Source organism: Prionailurus bengalensis, chromosome F2 (assembly GCF_016509475.1).
Source record: "Prionailurus bengalensis isolate Pbe53 chromosome F2, Fcat_Pben_1.1_paternal_pri, whole genome shotgun sequence".
In the NCBI taxonomy this organism is placed as follows: Eukaryota; Metazoa; Chordata; class Mammalia; order Carnivora; family Felidae; genus Prionailurus; species Prionailurus bengalensis.
This window is the reverse complement of record NC_057353.1, coordinates 43,694,571-43,710,351: the sequence shown is the minus strand read 5'-3', so window position 1 is coordinate 43,710,351 and position 15,781 is coordinate 43,694,571. Positions and strand designations below refer to the sequence as shown.

Here is a 15,781-nt window from a genome sequence, read left to right as displayed (position 1 = left end):
GTTGAAGCCCCACCTGCTATTCGTTGAAATGAAAATGCGCCAGTTAGACTCAATCCATCCACACGGTGAAAGCTAGAATGGTTTGCTGTTCAGAGAATTTGTTTGTCTGAGGTAGATATTTGGCTTGAATTTTCTAGATTTCAGCTACATTTTATCAGCTCCATGATCTTGAAAAAGTTATTTATGAGTTGTATACCCAGGTTTTCTCATCTCTAAAATGGGGGTTAAAATAGGACTAGCATTGATGCATCGAGTGAAGATTAAATGAGAAGATGCATATAAAGTTCTTAGCAGTATAACTGGCCCAGGGTGGGTGTTAGTGATAATGGTGATGATGATCTGGATGGCAAGTCAGAGCTTGGTGGAAATTCACGTTCCATTACAATTTCTGGAATAGACTGGCTGGTACTTAGAGTTAAGAGAACTAATTAGACTAGGGTGTGACTTTTACATCATGAAGATGTAAGGCACAGCTAATGGTCTTTCAATCTGGAAAATAGAACAAGGCTCTCTGAGGTACCGTCCAACCCAGAGATACTGCTTGAGGAGATCCAGAATAACCACCAGTGATATTAAGAATGTCAGGTTCTCTGAAGAGCTTGAGTGCTCTTAGGATATGCTGCAAATATATGAGTGGTTACCTGCCAAGTTTCAGGATCGCAGGGAGGCCTTAATATCCAGGGAAAAGGTCTTTGCCTGATTTGAGTAACTGATTGATTGGAAGACCTGCTTTGATGAGAACTGAGTTGACTTATCTCATTTTGTGTACAAAACTCCATTAACAATTGCTTTCCACCATTCCTTTGCTGAACTATGGACCATTTAAGGGAGAGAGAAGAAAAAAACTTCAAAGGTAATTTCTTTCAGCTCCAAAAATGGTCTTGGGTTTTCTGGTTTAACACAGAATTGAGAAGTAAGCATGCATCATTTATTTCTATGCAAAAAACATTCTTCACTTCAAACGGCAATTAGTGATAACATTTCTATCTGGTGTCGTGATGAGATTTTTATGCTAATCATCACATAGCAGTAAATTAATCATTTGGGCACAGTTAGAGAGAATGTATATTTCATGAGACAGATATAGATATCAAGATCTGTTTGATATTTACTCAAGGTAAATGGGAAGCATCTCGAATTATTATGAAGGAAGCATACTGAGCAAATAGAACTGCGTGGCAATGAAATGGATGTGGTGTAGAAGCATGAGGATTTTCAAAACACTCTTGGTGTCATTAGTGTAATTATTGTGAGGAAGGTGGAACACTCTGGGGAACCTAAACTCCAAATCATTCGCAGACACGTCAGAACCCTCAAAGCCACATCTTAACGAAGTCAAGGGCAAAATCAGCAATCGACCTCCTTTCCCTGAATCCCCTCCTTTTTCTGTTGCAGAATTCACCTTCTTCACATTATACAGTACTTAAATGGCTTCTCTTCTCAATTTGCACTTAAGTCTACTCAACCAAATGAATCAGAAAAGCAACTTGACCCTGAAGTCAAATTGGAAAGCTGCTGTATGCAGAGGAAATAGGCCACCACTCAAATGATACACCATTTCTTAGCAGATGAACAGTTCCTTTTACAACAATTTATGGAAAATAAGAGAATTCTACCTAAAAATGTCTATAGCTATAGTTATTCAATAGCATGTGCCAGGCTCCACAACTATCTAGTAGACCTAAGCAGTTAGGATGTGCATGTTCTTGAGTTTTTTTTTTCATATTCCTTCTTCCACCCTTCTATTTTTCCAACTCCCATGTACTTCTCCATATCTCCTATATTACTAGTGCTACTGATAACCACATTCACCAACACACTCCCCTGCCCGCAATATTCACAATGTCCCCCAACCTAGCTCCTCTAATACTTCTCCAGTAAAGCAGCAGTAAGGGGGTCAGTTAGGAAATGGGCCAATTCCGCTATCGTTTGGCCCTGTATAATTCTTTCCCCCCGCCCCCAGGGAAATAAACAACGCTCTGGGGAAAGGCAAAGAGATGAAATAAGATCCATTTCCTAAGAGCCATTTCCAGTATATAGGCAATGGGTTCTGATAATTCATAGATGCTGCTTATTTTTAATCTCAGTCTTTGGGCAGTTCATGAAATCCCTGAGATCCACATTCCCAAATTAGAATCAAGTAGTGAGAAAAGAATGAACCAAAATGTACAAAACATAAAATGAATATGGTTGTATACACTGGACAAAAATTAGTGATTTGACACTCACTTCTGGCCAACAGAAGTAAAAAGGACCAGACTTGTCTTTCAATATTAAACAAAAATCCAAATAAAATGTATGAAACAAGACAGTGGACATCAGGAAATGAAGGACATAGGTGCCCAAGAGACAGAAACAAATAGGGTGAGCTCTATGCTGGCCCTAGATTACTGCCTTGAGAGTTGCAGTTGCAGTTCAGAGAAGGAAAACCCAAACAGAGAGCAGCCAACCGAGTTAAGGAGAGGGATCTGAGTGTTCACAGAGGAGGCCAAGGCAGCTAGAGTTCATAAGATACACTCTCAGAGAGGGGAGAGTTTCACAGAGTGAGAATGTTAGAGACCTGCAGAGGGTCTCCTCACCCCTCCCCTAAATCTGAGTTCTGAAAGTTTTGATATGGAGGTGGTTGTGTGTGTGTGTGTGTGCATGTGTGCATGTGTGTTATTACTCAGTTGTGGAAGTGTTTTAATTTCAATTATGATTTCTTCTGTGGCACATGGGTCACTTCTTCATTTCATTAAGTCACTTATTTTCCAAACTTATATTTTTTTAGTTGATTAGTCCATTGTGGTAGTAAATTTATTGAGTTTTTTCTTCCTATTCCATTTTTGGAGATGTTGTTCTGTTGTTTTACACTCTACCTCTATTTTTTTTGTGGTTACTCTAGAAAATTTAACATTTATATTTAACTTGGTAAAGCCTAAATTTAGACAGTACCTCTATTATCTTCTAGAGCAATACAAGGACCTTAGGACACCAATTCCTGTAACTTCTCTTTTCATTTATATGCTATTCTAGCCAATTATCTTCTTTCTTTTCAAATTATAGATATTATTTTATTTAGTTCATGTTTAAAATATTTACCATCTTCTTTGCTCTTAATTTCTAGTGAGCTGCCAAACTGAGGTGATCAATTAGGACAAGGAACCAAAATGAAATTAACAATCATGCTTTTATTACTTATGCAGATAACATATGCAAGATGTAAGAATAGGCACCAGTTCCCCAATGTTCCATTTTCCTCGCACCAGGCAAGGGTCAGGTGAATCAGCACAGATGGAGGGGAATCTTACTGCCAAAGAGTTCTGAACAAAAGACTCCTGCCATTTTATGGATTGGGATGGGGCTAGGGAGAAGGGAGGGGAAATGGCTAGAAGTGAAAAGAACCAAGTCAGAGTAGACAAAAGTGTCTTAGTCAAGATCCCCAATAGGGAGGCCTCTGAATGGAGTTGTTGGGCTTGAAATGCAGATTATGTATGAGTCTGGCTGGCCAGTAGGTCCTAAGTCCTTGACTGCAACTCTCTTCAGAAAAACATAATGTACCAGTTGTGTACTAAGTCTTGTGTGAGGATGGCTTTCCTCCATGAGGCCTGCTGGGCTGGTCTGCCCTGCCCCCTTGTAATTGCCTGTAGATGAGTCTAAATGATCATACATAGATTTTTGGTGTGGAGCCAGACTTTTCACTTCTTGTCTATTAGTCTTCACTCTAGGGCCATTTAATTTTTCCAGGAGTAGACATCTTCATATTTCCTTTATCAAAGGTCTGTTACTGGTAAACTCTCTCAATTTCTGTTTACCTGAAAACATCCTTATTTTGTTCTCGTTCTTGTATGCTGTTTTTGCTGAGCATACAATTTTTAGGTTGGTAATTGTCTCCTAGCATGTTGAAGGTATCTTTCCAGTGTCTTCTGGCTTGCATTGTTGCTGTTATTAAGAAATTAGCTATTATTGATTTTTGCTCCTTTTAAAATAATCCCTTCTCTCTTGTTTCAAAGATCTTTTCTGTGGTCTGTAGTTTCTCTATAACATGTCCTAGTGTAGATTTCTTTGCATTTATTCTGTTTGGGATTCACTGGGCTTCTTGACTGTGTGAAGTGATATATTTCATTATTTCTGGAAGTTTTTCATTTATTATTTATTCTTATTCTTGTAGTCTTATTTCTTTTATTATTGTTTGTCTTATTTTCTCTTTTATGCAACCCTGATTAAATATGTATTAGATGATAACTCTATCCTTCATATTTCTTAACCTCTCATTCATATTTTCTGTGTTTTTTTCTTTCTGTGCTAAATTCTCATTAATTTTTTCACTATTCTTTCAGTTCATGAATTCTCCTATCTGCAATTAAACTGGTCCCCTAAGTTTAAATTTTTACTTATAATTGTTTACATTTCTTTAAGTTCTATTTTTTTTTTTTTTACAATATGCCTGGTCACTTGTACTCTCATATTCAATTTTCAATCTCTTCTTTTGCTTCTTTAAACACAATAGATATAGTTTAGAAAATTCTCAGTCTAATAATTCCAATATCAGAAGACATTGTGGTTCAGTTATGTTTTGTATTCTTTGTTCTTGCTCAGAATGCTACAGTTCTGTATTTGCTTTTGTTTTTTAAATTTTTTTGCATTTGACTGTGGGTTAATATTTATTGTAACTTTATCGATGGGAATTTCTTTGGGCCTTCTACTCAGCACTTATTCAATAATGGTAATTTTCCTTGCAGTATTGAAATTTATTTTTAGTTCACCATTGTATTGAGGTATAATCCTTTGAGATCTCAGTTTTATTGGGGGTTCTCTAGTATCCCTAATATGTCTTTGAGATTTGTCTACAGTTCCCTGAGCCCTGAAAAGCAGTGAAATGGAATTGAAGTTTACCACCTTCTGCAAACTTTCTCATAGAGAAAGCTGATTTAATGTGCTTTGTATCTCTTTTGGTTCATGCCTTCACTTAGTTTTTTGTTTAATATTTTTTTTAACTTTTAACCGTATTTATATATTTAAGAGAGTGTTTCTCAGATGGTATCCAGAATTTTTAGAGTAAGGGTCAAAGTATCACTTTGCTGCCTTGCCAGAAATGAAAGACCTCTCTATCCATCAATCTTTTTAATTATTACCATTAATAAAACTGTTACTTTGTCTTTTCCTTCTGGAAATTCAATTACATGTATGTTAGACCATTTGCTATCCAATTACATGTATATTAAATCACATATGTATTAGATTACAACTTTTGGAAGATCATTTTGGTGTTTGTTTTCCTTCACTATTTCTTTCCTTAGTGTTTCAGTTTTGGCACTTTTTATTGGCCTAATTTCAAGTTCATTCTTTCCTCAGCCTTGTTCAGTCTGCTGAGGTACCCAATAAGGAAATTCTTCATCTCTGATATTATATTTTTTATTTTAGCATTGGCATTTGACTCTGTTTTATAGTTTTAATCTCTCTGTTAAAATTCTCCTTCTGTTCATGTATGTAGTCCTAGATCTTTAATGTATCCACCAAAGTTATGTCAGATCCCTCTCTGATAGTTCCAGCATCTAGGTTATCTTTTAGTCTGGCTCTCTCATTTGCTTTAACTCTTGACAATGCGTTTACTTTTTCTTGTAGTTTTTAAAATTATTAAAAATTTTTTTAAAATAATTTTTGAAGTTTATTTATTTTGTGTGAGAGAGAGAGTGACAGAGCGAGCAAGGGACGGGCGGAGAGAGAGAGAATCTCGAGCAGGCCCTGTACTGCTAGCACGGAGCCCAGTGTGGAGCTCAAACCCATGAACCGTGAGATCACGACCTGAGCTGAAACCAAGAGTTTGTTGCTTAACCAACTGAGCATCCAGGAGCTCCATTAAATTATTTTTTTAAATTGAATACTGGACATTGTGTGTAGAAGAACAGTAGATATTGTTCCCAGAGTGGATGAGGATCAATGTTTTTTCTCTGTTAGAGCCTATGAGTATTATTTGGCCTTGCTGAGTCTCAACCTTGTCAACAGCAAAATGGGAATATGCCCCAACTTCATAGAAATCTTTTGTGAAATATATAAAACATCAACAGTATATTTATATTATTGTTTACCTGGTGATAGACCTTATTTTGTATCTTGAGTAAGGCAACTAGATTATACATACTTAGTTTTTATCTCTAAATGGTGACATTTTTTTCTTTTAATTAAAAAATCATATTTCATTAAAAAATTCTAATGACATAAAAATGTAGAAATTAGAAAGCCAAATGTCTCCATACATTCAATGAAGACCATATTACAATTGTGTATTCCTCTACTCCTTCGATAAATAGCATAAAAAACTGGTGTCCTTGTATTTGACTTAATGCTCATCAATACACACATGAAAACCAGAGATCTTCCAAATATTTATCCAGTATTTACTTTCAAAGTAGAAACAATATTTTTTACAGGTGGTATAATGAAATGTCCCCACTGTGATCTCTACCATATGCAGATTCTATGTTGGGTGGGGGTAATTTATTCCTCTAGAAACACAATTTGGAAAGTATCAAGAGAGACGGTAATAGAAAGTATGAAAAAGTACTGTGCTTTGAAAATGGACTAGGTCAGATGAAACTGTTAGTTGAAGAAGGACTTCCTGGAGCTGCAGACTCAGGATTCCTGGCCAGGAAGGACAAGCATGCTTTCTTTCTTGCTCTTGCTAAGACCTGGGCAGCATTTCCTCCATGTCTGCAATGACGTAAGAGACAACAGCCCAAACAGCGGCAGCAACATTCATCTGCTTTGGATCCATGATAGTCATGGTGTCTCCACGGGAGTGATGGAAGGAGAAATATTTATATAGGTCATCAAGTAGACTGGCTCCTGGGGAGAAAAGAGGAAGAATTCTTAGTGAAATATTTTGACAGAGATTTCTGATTAGCTGTTCAGAAACCATTGCTACTCACTCTTCCTGCTCCTACGATGCAGGCCACAATGGCAAAATCATTACTTTCCCAGCTTCTCTTGCAGTAAGAAATGGCCATGTGGCACCATTCGTACTACTAGGATATGAGTGGCAGGCTATGGAGAGTTCTAGGAAAGCCTTTATTTTGCTGAAAAGAGTCAGGAAAATGCCCTAGTGCTGCATTAAAGAAGATGAAAAGTTTGGAGCTGAATGGGGCAAAAAGCCCACACACTAAAAATGTCAGAGTTGAAAGAGAAAAGGAGCTAGGAGTTAGAAAATACTGGTAGCCCGTTGAACATTGCCTACTTCTGGACTATCTGCTACAGCAAACTAAATAAATAAATAAATAAATAAATAAATAAATAAATAAATAAACCTTCACTTGTTTAAGTAACTGATACAAATGTCCTATTTATTTATGAAAAGATAATATCTTCTTCTGTATCTTCAAGCGTGAAAATTATGTACCTTCCTAGATGCAAAGAAAGCCCACACTTTTTTGCCCAAGTTTTTCTTCTCCAATGATTCATATACTTCTCATGAGATTTCCCAGCAACCTCCAAGGGCACCAGCAGGTGTCTCTACCCAGTTAAGAGCTTTCTTCTCTCTCTAGAGAGGCTTTTGTCTAGCTTCAGCCATGAACCACAGCTTTGGTGAGGCTTCACTGTCCCTTTGTCATCCTTCAGAAGATCTTGGACCCAGTTTGTAGATTCCAACTGCAGTTTTTTAGCCTCTGGTCTTATGTATGTATGTATGTATGTATGTATGTATGTATGTTTGTATGTATGTACTTATTGTTAACTATACATAAGATTTCAAAGAACAGAAATGCATATCATGATGGATGACAATATAAAAAGTAGGAATATGTTCACAATCCAATGCAAGAAAGACATTACAAGTACCTTTGAAGCCCATTTTATGAGCTCCCTGCCCCTTGCAGATCCTTTTCTCCCTCCAGGGGTACCCACTTTCCTGTTCTGCTTGTATGTTAATCACTCTTTGCTTTTTTTAAAAAACAGGTTTACCATATACTTATATGGCATTACAAATGAATGAATGAATGAATGAATGAATGAATGAATAAAGTATTTACTGTTTAACACTGTCTGCCTTTGAAACATATACACCAGACATGTTTCTGTGACTTGTTTTTTCTGCTCATTGTGTATAGCTGCAGTATTTTCATTTTTTATTGCTGTACATTGCATTTATTGCATTGCATTTATTTATCCATTTTCCTGATGATGGACATTTAGGTTGTTTCCAGTTTTCATTATTAAATTTGCCATCAACATTCTCTAGTGTCTAAACAGAGGAATGAAATTGCTGGGCTATAGAGCAGATGTGTGTTTAATTGTATTGTGTAATATCAAAATGTTGCCTTTTTCAATGTGCACTGCCACTGTCAGTATATGAGTCTTCCTCTTGTTTCATATCCTCTCTAGCATTTGGTAATATTAAACTAACATTTGCTAATCTGGTGGGTATGAAATATTATCTCATTATGATTTTAACTTTATTTTTTAAAATTATTAATGAGACTAAGCAAGTTTTCATATATTTTTTTATTTATGTTTTCTCTTTTGTGAAATGCTTGTTCATGCCTTTTGCCCATTATAAATTGATTTGTGTTTTCCTATTGATTTGTAGGAATTCTTGAAATATTGTAGATACTAATATTTTCTTGGTAGAAGTTTATACAAATCATTTCCCAGCTTGTGACTCTTTTCACTCTGTTTATCATGTACTTTGCTGAATAGATGCTCTTTTAATGTAATTTAATTTATTAATTTTTTCTTATGATTTTCACTTTCTGACTCTTGTTTAAGAAGTTTTCTCCTACCCTAATATCATAAAAATATTCTCTGGTGTTCTATTCTAAAAGCTGAAAAGTTTTGATTTTATTTTTGACTTCTTCATCCATTTAGAATTGGAATTGATTTTGTATATGGTAGGCTTATATTTTTATTTTTCAGATGTCCCAACAAATTTATTGACTAGTACATCCTTTTTTTCCCACAGATCTGCAGTATCAATTTTCCATATATCAAATTTTCTTATACAAGTGGGTTTGTTTTGGGGCTTTCTAAATCTGTTCCAATGGTCTATTTGTGTATCCCTGTGGCAATACTACAGTGTCTTAATTACTTCTGCTTTCTATTCTTTGTTATCTGGCAGAGCAAATTCTCTCACCTTCTCTTCCTTCCCCTTCAGGAATGCCTTACTATTGTCAACTGTTTGCTCTTTCAGATAACATTTAGAGTCGTTTTTAAATTGTACAAAGAATATTTTTGGATTTTGACAGATAGTGTGATAATCTACATATCAGTTTGGGGAGAGCTCAGATCTTTATATTAGGATATTGTGTTCTTATCCATGAAAATGGTGTATTGACATATTTCTATTTATTGAAGTCTTCTGTAACATCTTTAAAGTTTTGTAATACTTTTTGCATACCTTTCGTTAGTTTTCTTGTCTCCAAGACTTATATTTTTTGTTGCAAATTATAAATTATACATTTAAAATTCTGCATTTTCTGTTTGTGGCTATCCATTTTTAGCATCAAACATATATCTGATTCATAAAAAGGCAGGTGTTCCTTCTTTTTGTACACATTGGAATAGTTTGTGTAAGATCAGAAATGATTCATTTCCTGGTTATTTTGTAGTAGAGCTCCTTACAAAACTAAGTCTGGTCCTTTGTTTATGGTAAAAATTTTAACTAATGATTAAATTTCTCTCCTGGTTATTGGGCTATTCAGGTTTTGTATTTCTTCTTGAATTAACTTTGGAAATTATTTTTTATGTGTGAGTTTTGCCCAAATATTCAAAATAATCTGAATACAGCTATCAGTTATATCCTGTTTTTATCTCTGTTTATGTCTGCATGTATAGGAATGCACTTTTTTTCATTCTCCATATTAGTTATTTAATGACTTCTCTCTCTTTTGTTCATCAGTCTTGCCAGCAGTTTATCAGTTGTATTCGTCTTTTGGAAAAAAAAGAGACATTTTTTTAATATATGAAATTTATTGTCAAATTGGTTTCCATACAACACCCAGTGCTCATCCCAAAAGATGCCCTCTTCAATGCCCATCACCTACCCTCCCCTCCCTCCCACCCCCCATCAACCCTCAGTTTGTTCTCAGTTTTTTATTTATTTTTGGGACAGAGAGAGACAGAGCATGAACGGGGGAGGGGCAGAGAGAGAGGGAGACACAGAATCGGAAACAGGCTCCAGGCTCCGAGCCATCAGCCCAGAGCCTGATGCGGGGCTCGAACTCACGGACCGCGAGATCGTGACCTGGGTGAAGTCGGACGCTTAACCGACTGCGCCACCCAGGCGCCCCATGTTCTCAGTTTTTAACAGTCTCTTATGCTTTGGCTCTCTTCCACTCTAACCTCTTTTTTTTTTTCCTTCCCTTCCCCCATGGGTTTCTGTTAAGTTTCTCAGGATCCACATAAGAGTGAACACATATGGTATCTGTCTTTCTCTGTATGGCTTATTTCACTTAGCATCACACTCTCCAGTTCCATCCATGTTGCTACAAAGGGCCATATTTCATTTTTTCTCATTGCCACGTAGTACTCCATTGTGTATATAAATCACAATTTCTTTATCCATTCATCAGTTGATGGACGTTTAGGCTTTTTCCACAATTTGGCTATTGTTGAGAGTGCTGCTATGAACATTGGGGTACAAGTGCCCCTACCCTATGCATCAGTACTCCTGTATCCCTTGGGTAAATTCCTAGCAGTGCTACTGCTGGGTCATAGGGTAGGTCTATTTTTAATTTTTTGAGGAACCTCCACACTGTTTTCCAGAGCGGCTGTACCAATTTGCATTCCCATCAACAGTGCAAGAGGGTTCCCGTTTCTCCACATCCTCTCCAGCATCTATAGAAGAGACATTTTTTTTTTAACACTCTCTACCATATGGTAGTTTTTCTTCCATTGATTTCTATTTCTATTTATTATTTTCCTCCTTCCTTCTTTGGCTTTATTCGCTTTTCTTTTTCTAACATCTTGAGTTGAGTGTTATGTTCATTGCTTCGCTGCTTTCTCTGTCTCCAGCACATACAGTAAGGCTACCATCCTTCCTATTGTTGCCTTGGCGATCTATATCCCATCAGTTCTGATGAGTATTTTCACCATTGCTCAGCTCTAAATATTTACCAATTTCTAGTTTGAGTTTTCTCTTTGACTCATGAGTTAGAATGTGTTTTGTAATTATTAAAAGTATGAGGATTTCCCTAGTTATTTTTTCATTATTGATTTCTAATCCAGCTTATAGAGAATGCAGGCTGTATGATACAGATTTTTGTAATTCTATTGAGATTTTCTCTGTAGTCTAATGTATGATCCATTTTTATAAATGTTCCATGTGTGGAAAAGAATGTGCTTCCAGTGTGTGGTATATATGCATGAGATCAAGCTTGTTAGTTGTGTTCTTTAAATCTTTTAACACCTAACTGATTTATTATCTATTCAGTCTATCAATTTTGAGAGGTTTATGTGGAAATGTCCCTCTGTGACTTTAGATGTTTTTTTTTTCTTGTAGTTCTAGCAATTTCTTTGTTATATATTTCAAACTTATACTATTAGGGGCATGCAAATTTAGGATTACGGCTTCCTGATAAATTGAACATCTTTATTAATGTGTAGTCATCCTCTTTATTTTTAGTAATGCTTTTTGTCTTGAAGTTAGTTTTTCTTAATATTTAATATAGCCATATCTTCTTTATTTACCCTAATATGTCTTCTTTCATCATTTTACTTGCATTCTTCCTCGCTCCTTGTTTTTAGAGGTTTCTCTTATAAAGACTAAAGTTGAATTAAAAAAATTTTTTTTAACGTTTATTTATTTTTGAGACAGAGAGAGACAGAGCATGAATGGGGGAGGGTCAGAGAGAGAGGGAGACACAGAATCCGAAACAGGCTCCAGGCTCTGAGCGGTCATCACAGAGCCCGACGCGGGGCTCGAACTCAAGGACCGCAAGATCATGACCTGAGCTGAAGTTGGACACTTAACCGACTGAGCCACCCAGGCGTCCCTAAAGTTGAATTTTAAAAATGTAGTCTAACAATCTGAATTTTAACTGGACAGTATAACTCACTTGTGTAGATTGTGAATATTGTTAAATTGAATTCATTTATACCATCTTAGTTTTTTTTAATTTTTTTTAATGTTTATTTATTTTTGAGAGAGAGAGAAAAAGAGAACAGGGGAGGGGCAGAGGGAGAGGGAGACACAAAATCTGAAGCAGGCTCCAGGCTCTGAGCTGTCAGCACAGAGCCTAACGCTGGGCTCGAATCTACAAACTGAAATCATGACCTGAGCCAAAGTTGGACACTTAACTGACTGAGCCACCCAGGTGCCCTTATATCATCTTAGTTTTTGCTTTCTATCTGTTAATTTTGTTTTCTACTTTTGTTCCCCCCCCTTTCTTTCTTGCCTTCCTTTGTGTTGATTTTTTTCCCTTTTATCATTCCTTTTATCCCTTCCACTCTACTAGTTTGGAGATTACACACTTTATTTCAATTCTGTCAGTGGAGACCTTAGAAATCATAGCTCACATATTTAATTAAAGTCAATCAATATCTTATAAGAGGACACTAGGGCCTCTTTTGTATCCTGTCCCAGATGTACCCACTGCTCATTAAAAATCATGATTCAAAAAAACAGACATTGGCAGACACCCTCAAACAAATGCCAGGCTCCAGAGTTTTTTTTCTACAGATTCTCGCTTATAATTTTTCTCCTCTGAGAAATTCCCTTACTTTGCCTTACTAAGCCATGCATTATAGAAAGACAATTATTGTTGTACCCAACAATTATTTTTTGGGGGAAGAAATCTGTCTACAAACTTCTGATCTACATGTTGGCAGAGTTGTCTTCCCCCAGTCCTCTACTTCCTACCCTGTGAACTGGACCCTGTTCTTGTTCCTGAGAACTTTCTGGCCTCAGGTTGCTGTTTAGATTTTCTCTATCCCAACCCAAGTTTTAAAAGCTTTGTCCTGAGGAGCTCCTGGGTGGCTTAGTTGGTTCAGCCTTTGACTCTTGATTTTGGCTCAGGTCATGATCTCAAGGCCATTCAGAAGATTGAGCTCCATGTCAGGTTCTATGCCAACAGCTTAGGGCCTGCTTGGGATTCTCTCTCCCACTCTTTCTGCTCCTATCCTGCTTGTACACTCTCTCTCGCTCTCTCTCTCAAAATAAATAAACATTAAAACTTTGTGCCAAGGTTTTCCTCTACCTATCTCCCCTAACTCCTTGCTCCGAAGTAGGATTTGGATTTATCTCCATGCGTATTTCACTTTGAGTTTAGCTATGATGCTATTAAACATAACACAAGCCAGTTAGGGAAAAAATAAGTATAAAAGAAAACTCAACTCTCACCTTTGATGACTCACCAACTAATGACTCCAGTGCCTGCCAGGAAATATCCAAAACAGGGTGTATTAAGTTGACAATGCCTCTAAAACCCTTCACCTGAGTTGAGGAGGCGTTCTTCCAATACAGTGATTTTTCTTTCTAAAACTAGTAAATCATGTTTTCTATTAGCCCAGTGGCTCTGAAAAAGTGGGAATCTCACCATCATCCAGCCTAATAATGTAAAACCTTCAGTGGGTGGGCTGGAGTGGGGGTCCATAAATATTCAGAAGGCTCAATCCAATTCAATTAGATGAATACTTGAGTTCCTACAATATTCTAGGCAGTGGTCTAAGGACTAAGACAGAAATAAAGGTGAAAAAGACACAGCCTCTCCTCTCAAAAGACAGCTTTTGAGGCAGAGTTCCACAAGGAAAGGACAAAGAAATAGTGGATGGCTCATATAGCTGAATGACCTTTTTTGACCCCTAGACTTGGTCCCCTGGTTGTGTGAACTCTATACTTGTATTATCATTATCTCCACTTTCTTTTGTCATAATTGCTTGTTTCACATCTAATTTCCCCACTATTTTGTAAGCTCTCTGAAGGCAAGTCCTCTGTTTTGTTCTCTACTCTGTCACCAATACCTGTAACATAGCACCAAATAGAAGATGAATGTATATTTGTTGAGTGATTCAATGAAATTGGTGAATTTTATGACTGAACTGGGCCTTGAGGACGCTGTACCAGTCAGAGTCCCCATAGGAAACAGATGGGATGCTCTAAGAAGGTAGCTTGGAGAATTTGGTGAAAGGATTATTTACAAAGGGTGGTCAGGGTTAAATAAAACCCATAAGGGATGCTGATCTAGGACTGGCAACAAAGAGAGCCATTACCACTCCTAGGCCTAAAAGGCAAAGAAGAAAGCAGCTATAGCTGCCGGAAAGGGTCACTAGAAGAGCTGTGGCTATTTGTGGAAGCCAGGGAATCAGCTTCTTGCTGGTGCCTCTCATATCCTATTGGGCCTCCCTATGGCCAAACCCAATCATAGGCTAGAGGGAAGGTGTGATTTGTTAATGTAGTCCATAACAGCCTTCAGGGCCACAGTATAGGGTAGAGAAAGGTGAAGATTTATGTGGACTGGTAAAAGAGAATTTTAATGTAAGCACTCAAGATGTCAACAGGCAGAGATGCAGTGCAGACATTCCAGGTGAAAGAGGATGTGAGCACTCCAGTTTGGGTGGTGTGTGTGTGTGTGTGTGTGTGTGTGTGTGTGTAACTTAAGTTAATTATTGGCAGATAAAGTTGGCAACCAACTGGGGAAGGTCCTAAATATAAGGCCGAAAAGAGACTGAATGTAGTTCATAAATGGGGATGCCTTGGGAACCAATGGGCAGGAAAGCAGGGAGACTGGAGTTGCACCTTAGGGAGATGCTCCAGAAAAATGTAGAGGTGGACTTGTATAAAAACCACGTTGGTGAAGAGAAGGCTGGGGAAGAGGTGTAGTCCCAGGGACAGGTTGGACAAAGATCATGGCCACATGATGATATCCCAGTCTCTGAAATTCTCTGGAAAGCATATGGTGGATGAAGACAAGCAAAATTCCCAGTGAAAAGGCCAGAGGTCCATTTTAAAACCAGAAGATTCTTTATGTCATGATCTCACAGCATACCCAGGGGAGACAAATCTGTGTGTTTACTTTGGTAGGAGCGAGAAGCATGTTAACAGAAACCATGACATTTTAGAACCAGCTGAAGCTGGTGAGGAGCACATGCTCTGAGAGCATCAGGTGGATGTCAAACTCATGGATTAAGGACAAAATCAAGGAGTTGAAAGAATTAAAGTCACCAATGGTGGATGGAAGATGAATTAGAGTTGTGTACATTAAGAAACAGGAAAGGACATTTAGTTCCAGCAGACAGAGTATGGCTCACTTGGGGCTGTTTTCCTCAAATCCAGGGCTTCTTAAAGACACTACATGATGCCTGACAGGAAAGATTCCAAATTTCACATTGCAAAAATAGAAGCAAGATATACTTATGGATGCCCTCTCCAGGCCTCCGAAATTCCCTCTCAGTCTCAGACTGAAAGAACTTGCCTGCCAGATGGGTGGGAATTTGGCTGCCTCCTCTTAGAGCTAGAGCATTAGGGAAGGCATTTCCTCAGAGATCATCGAAGTTCCCACGAACATTTTATAAAACTAAAACAGCTCCAGAAAATCCGATATTACCAATAAGAATGCTGATAACCACAAGGAGATATGAGGTGGGCCTGTTGGCTGCCTTGCAGCCTTGTCTCTGCAATTCCAAGGAGACATTTTATCAGTGACAGCAACTAATCTAAAAGACCAGCACTGAGGGAGAGCCTGGATTTCAATTTCTGAGAGCACCTGACATACTCTCATGGGTGGAGGGAATGTTAACTATCCCCAGGGATAAATTGCAGTCTCTTTTGACAGGTATATGAGCTCTGAACAGGGAATCATCAAATGCTTTTTAG

The 15,781-nt window shown here is 37.5% G+C and overlaps 1 protein-coding gene across 1 annotated transcript in view; it reads right to left on the bottom strand.

Annotated features, from left to right (window-relative positions):
• Positions 1–3,150: 3,150 nt before the first annotated feature.
• Positions 3,151–15,781, bottom strand: part of CPQ (carboxypeptidase Q) — a 351,664-nt gene continuing 339,033 nt past the window's right edge. Inside the window, exon 7 of the mRNA XM_043601429.1 lies at positions 3,151–6,825. Coding sequence (XP_043457364.1) covers positions 6,662–6,825 — 164 coding nt within the window. The 3' untranslated portion in view covers positions 3,151–6,661. The remainder of the gene's footprint in view (positions 6,826–15,781) is intronic.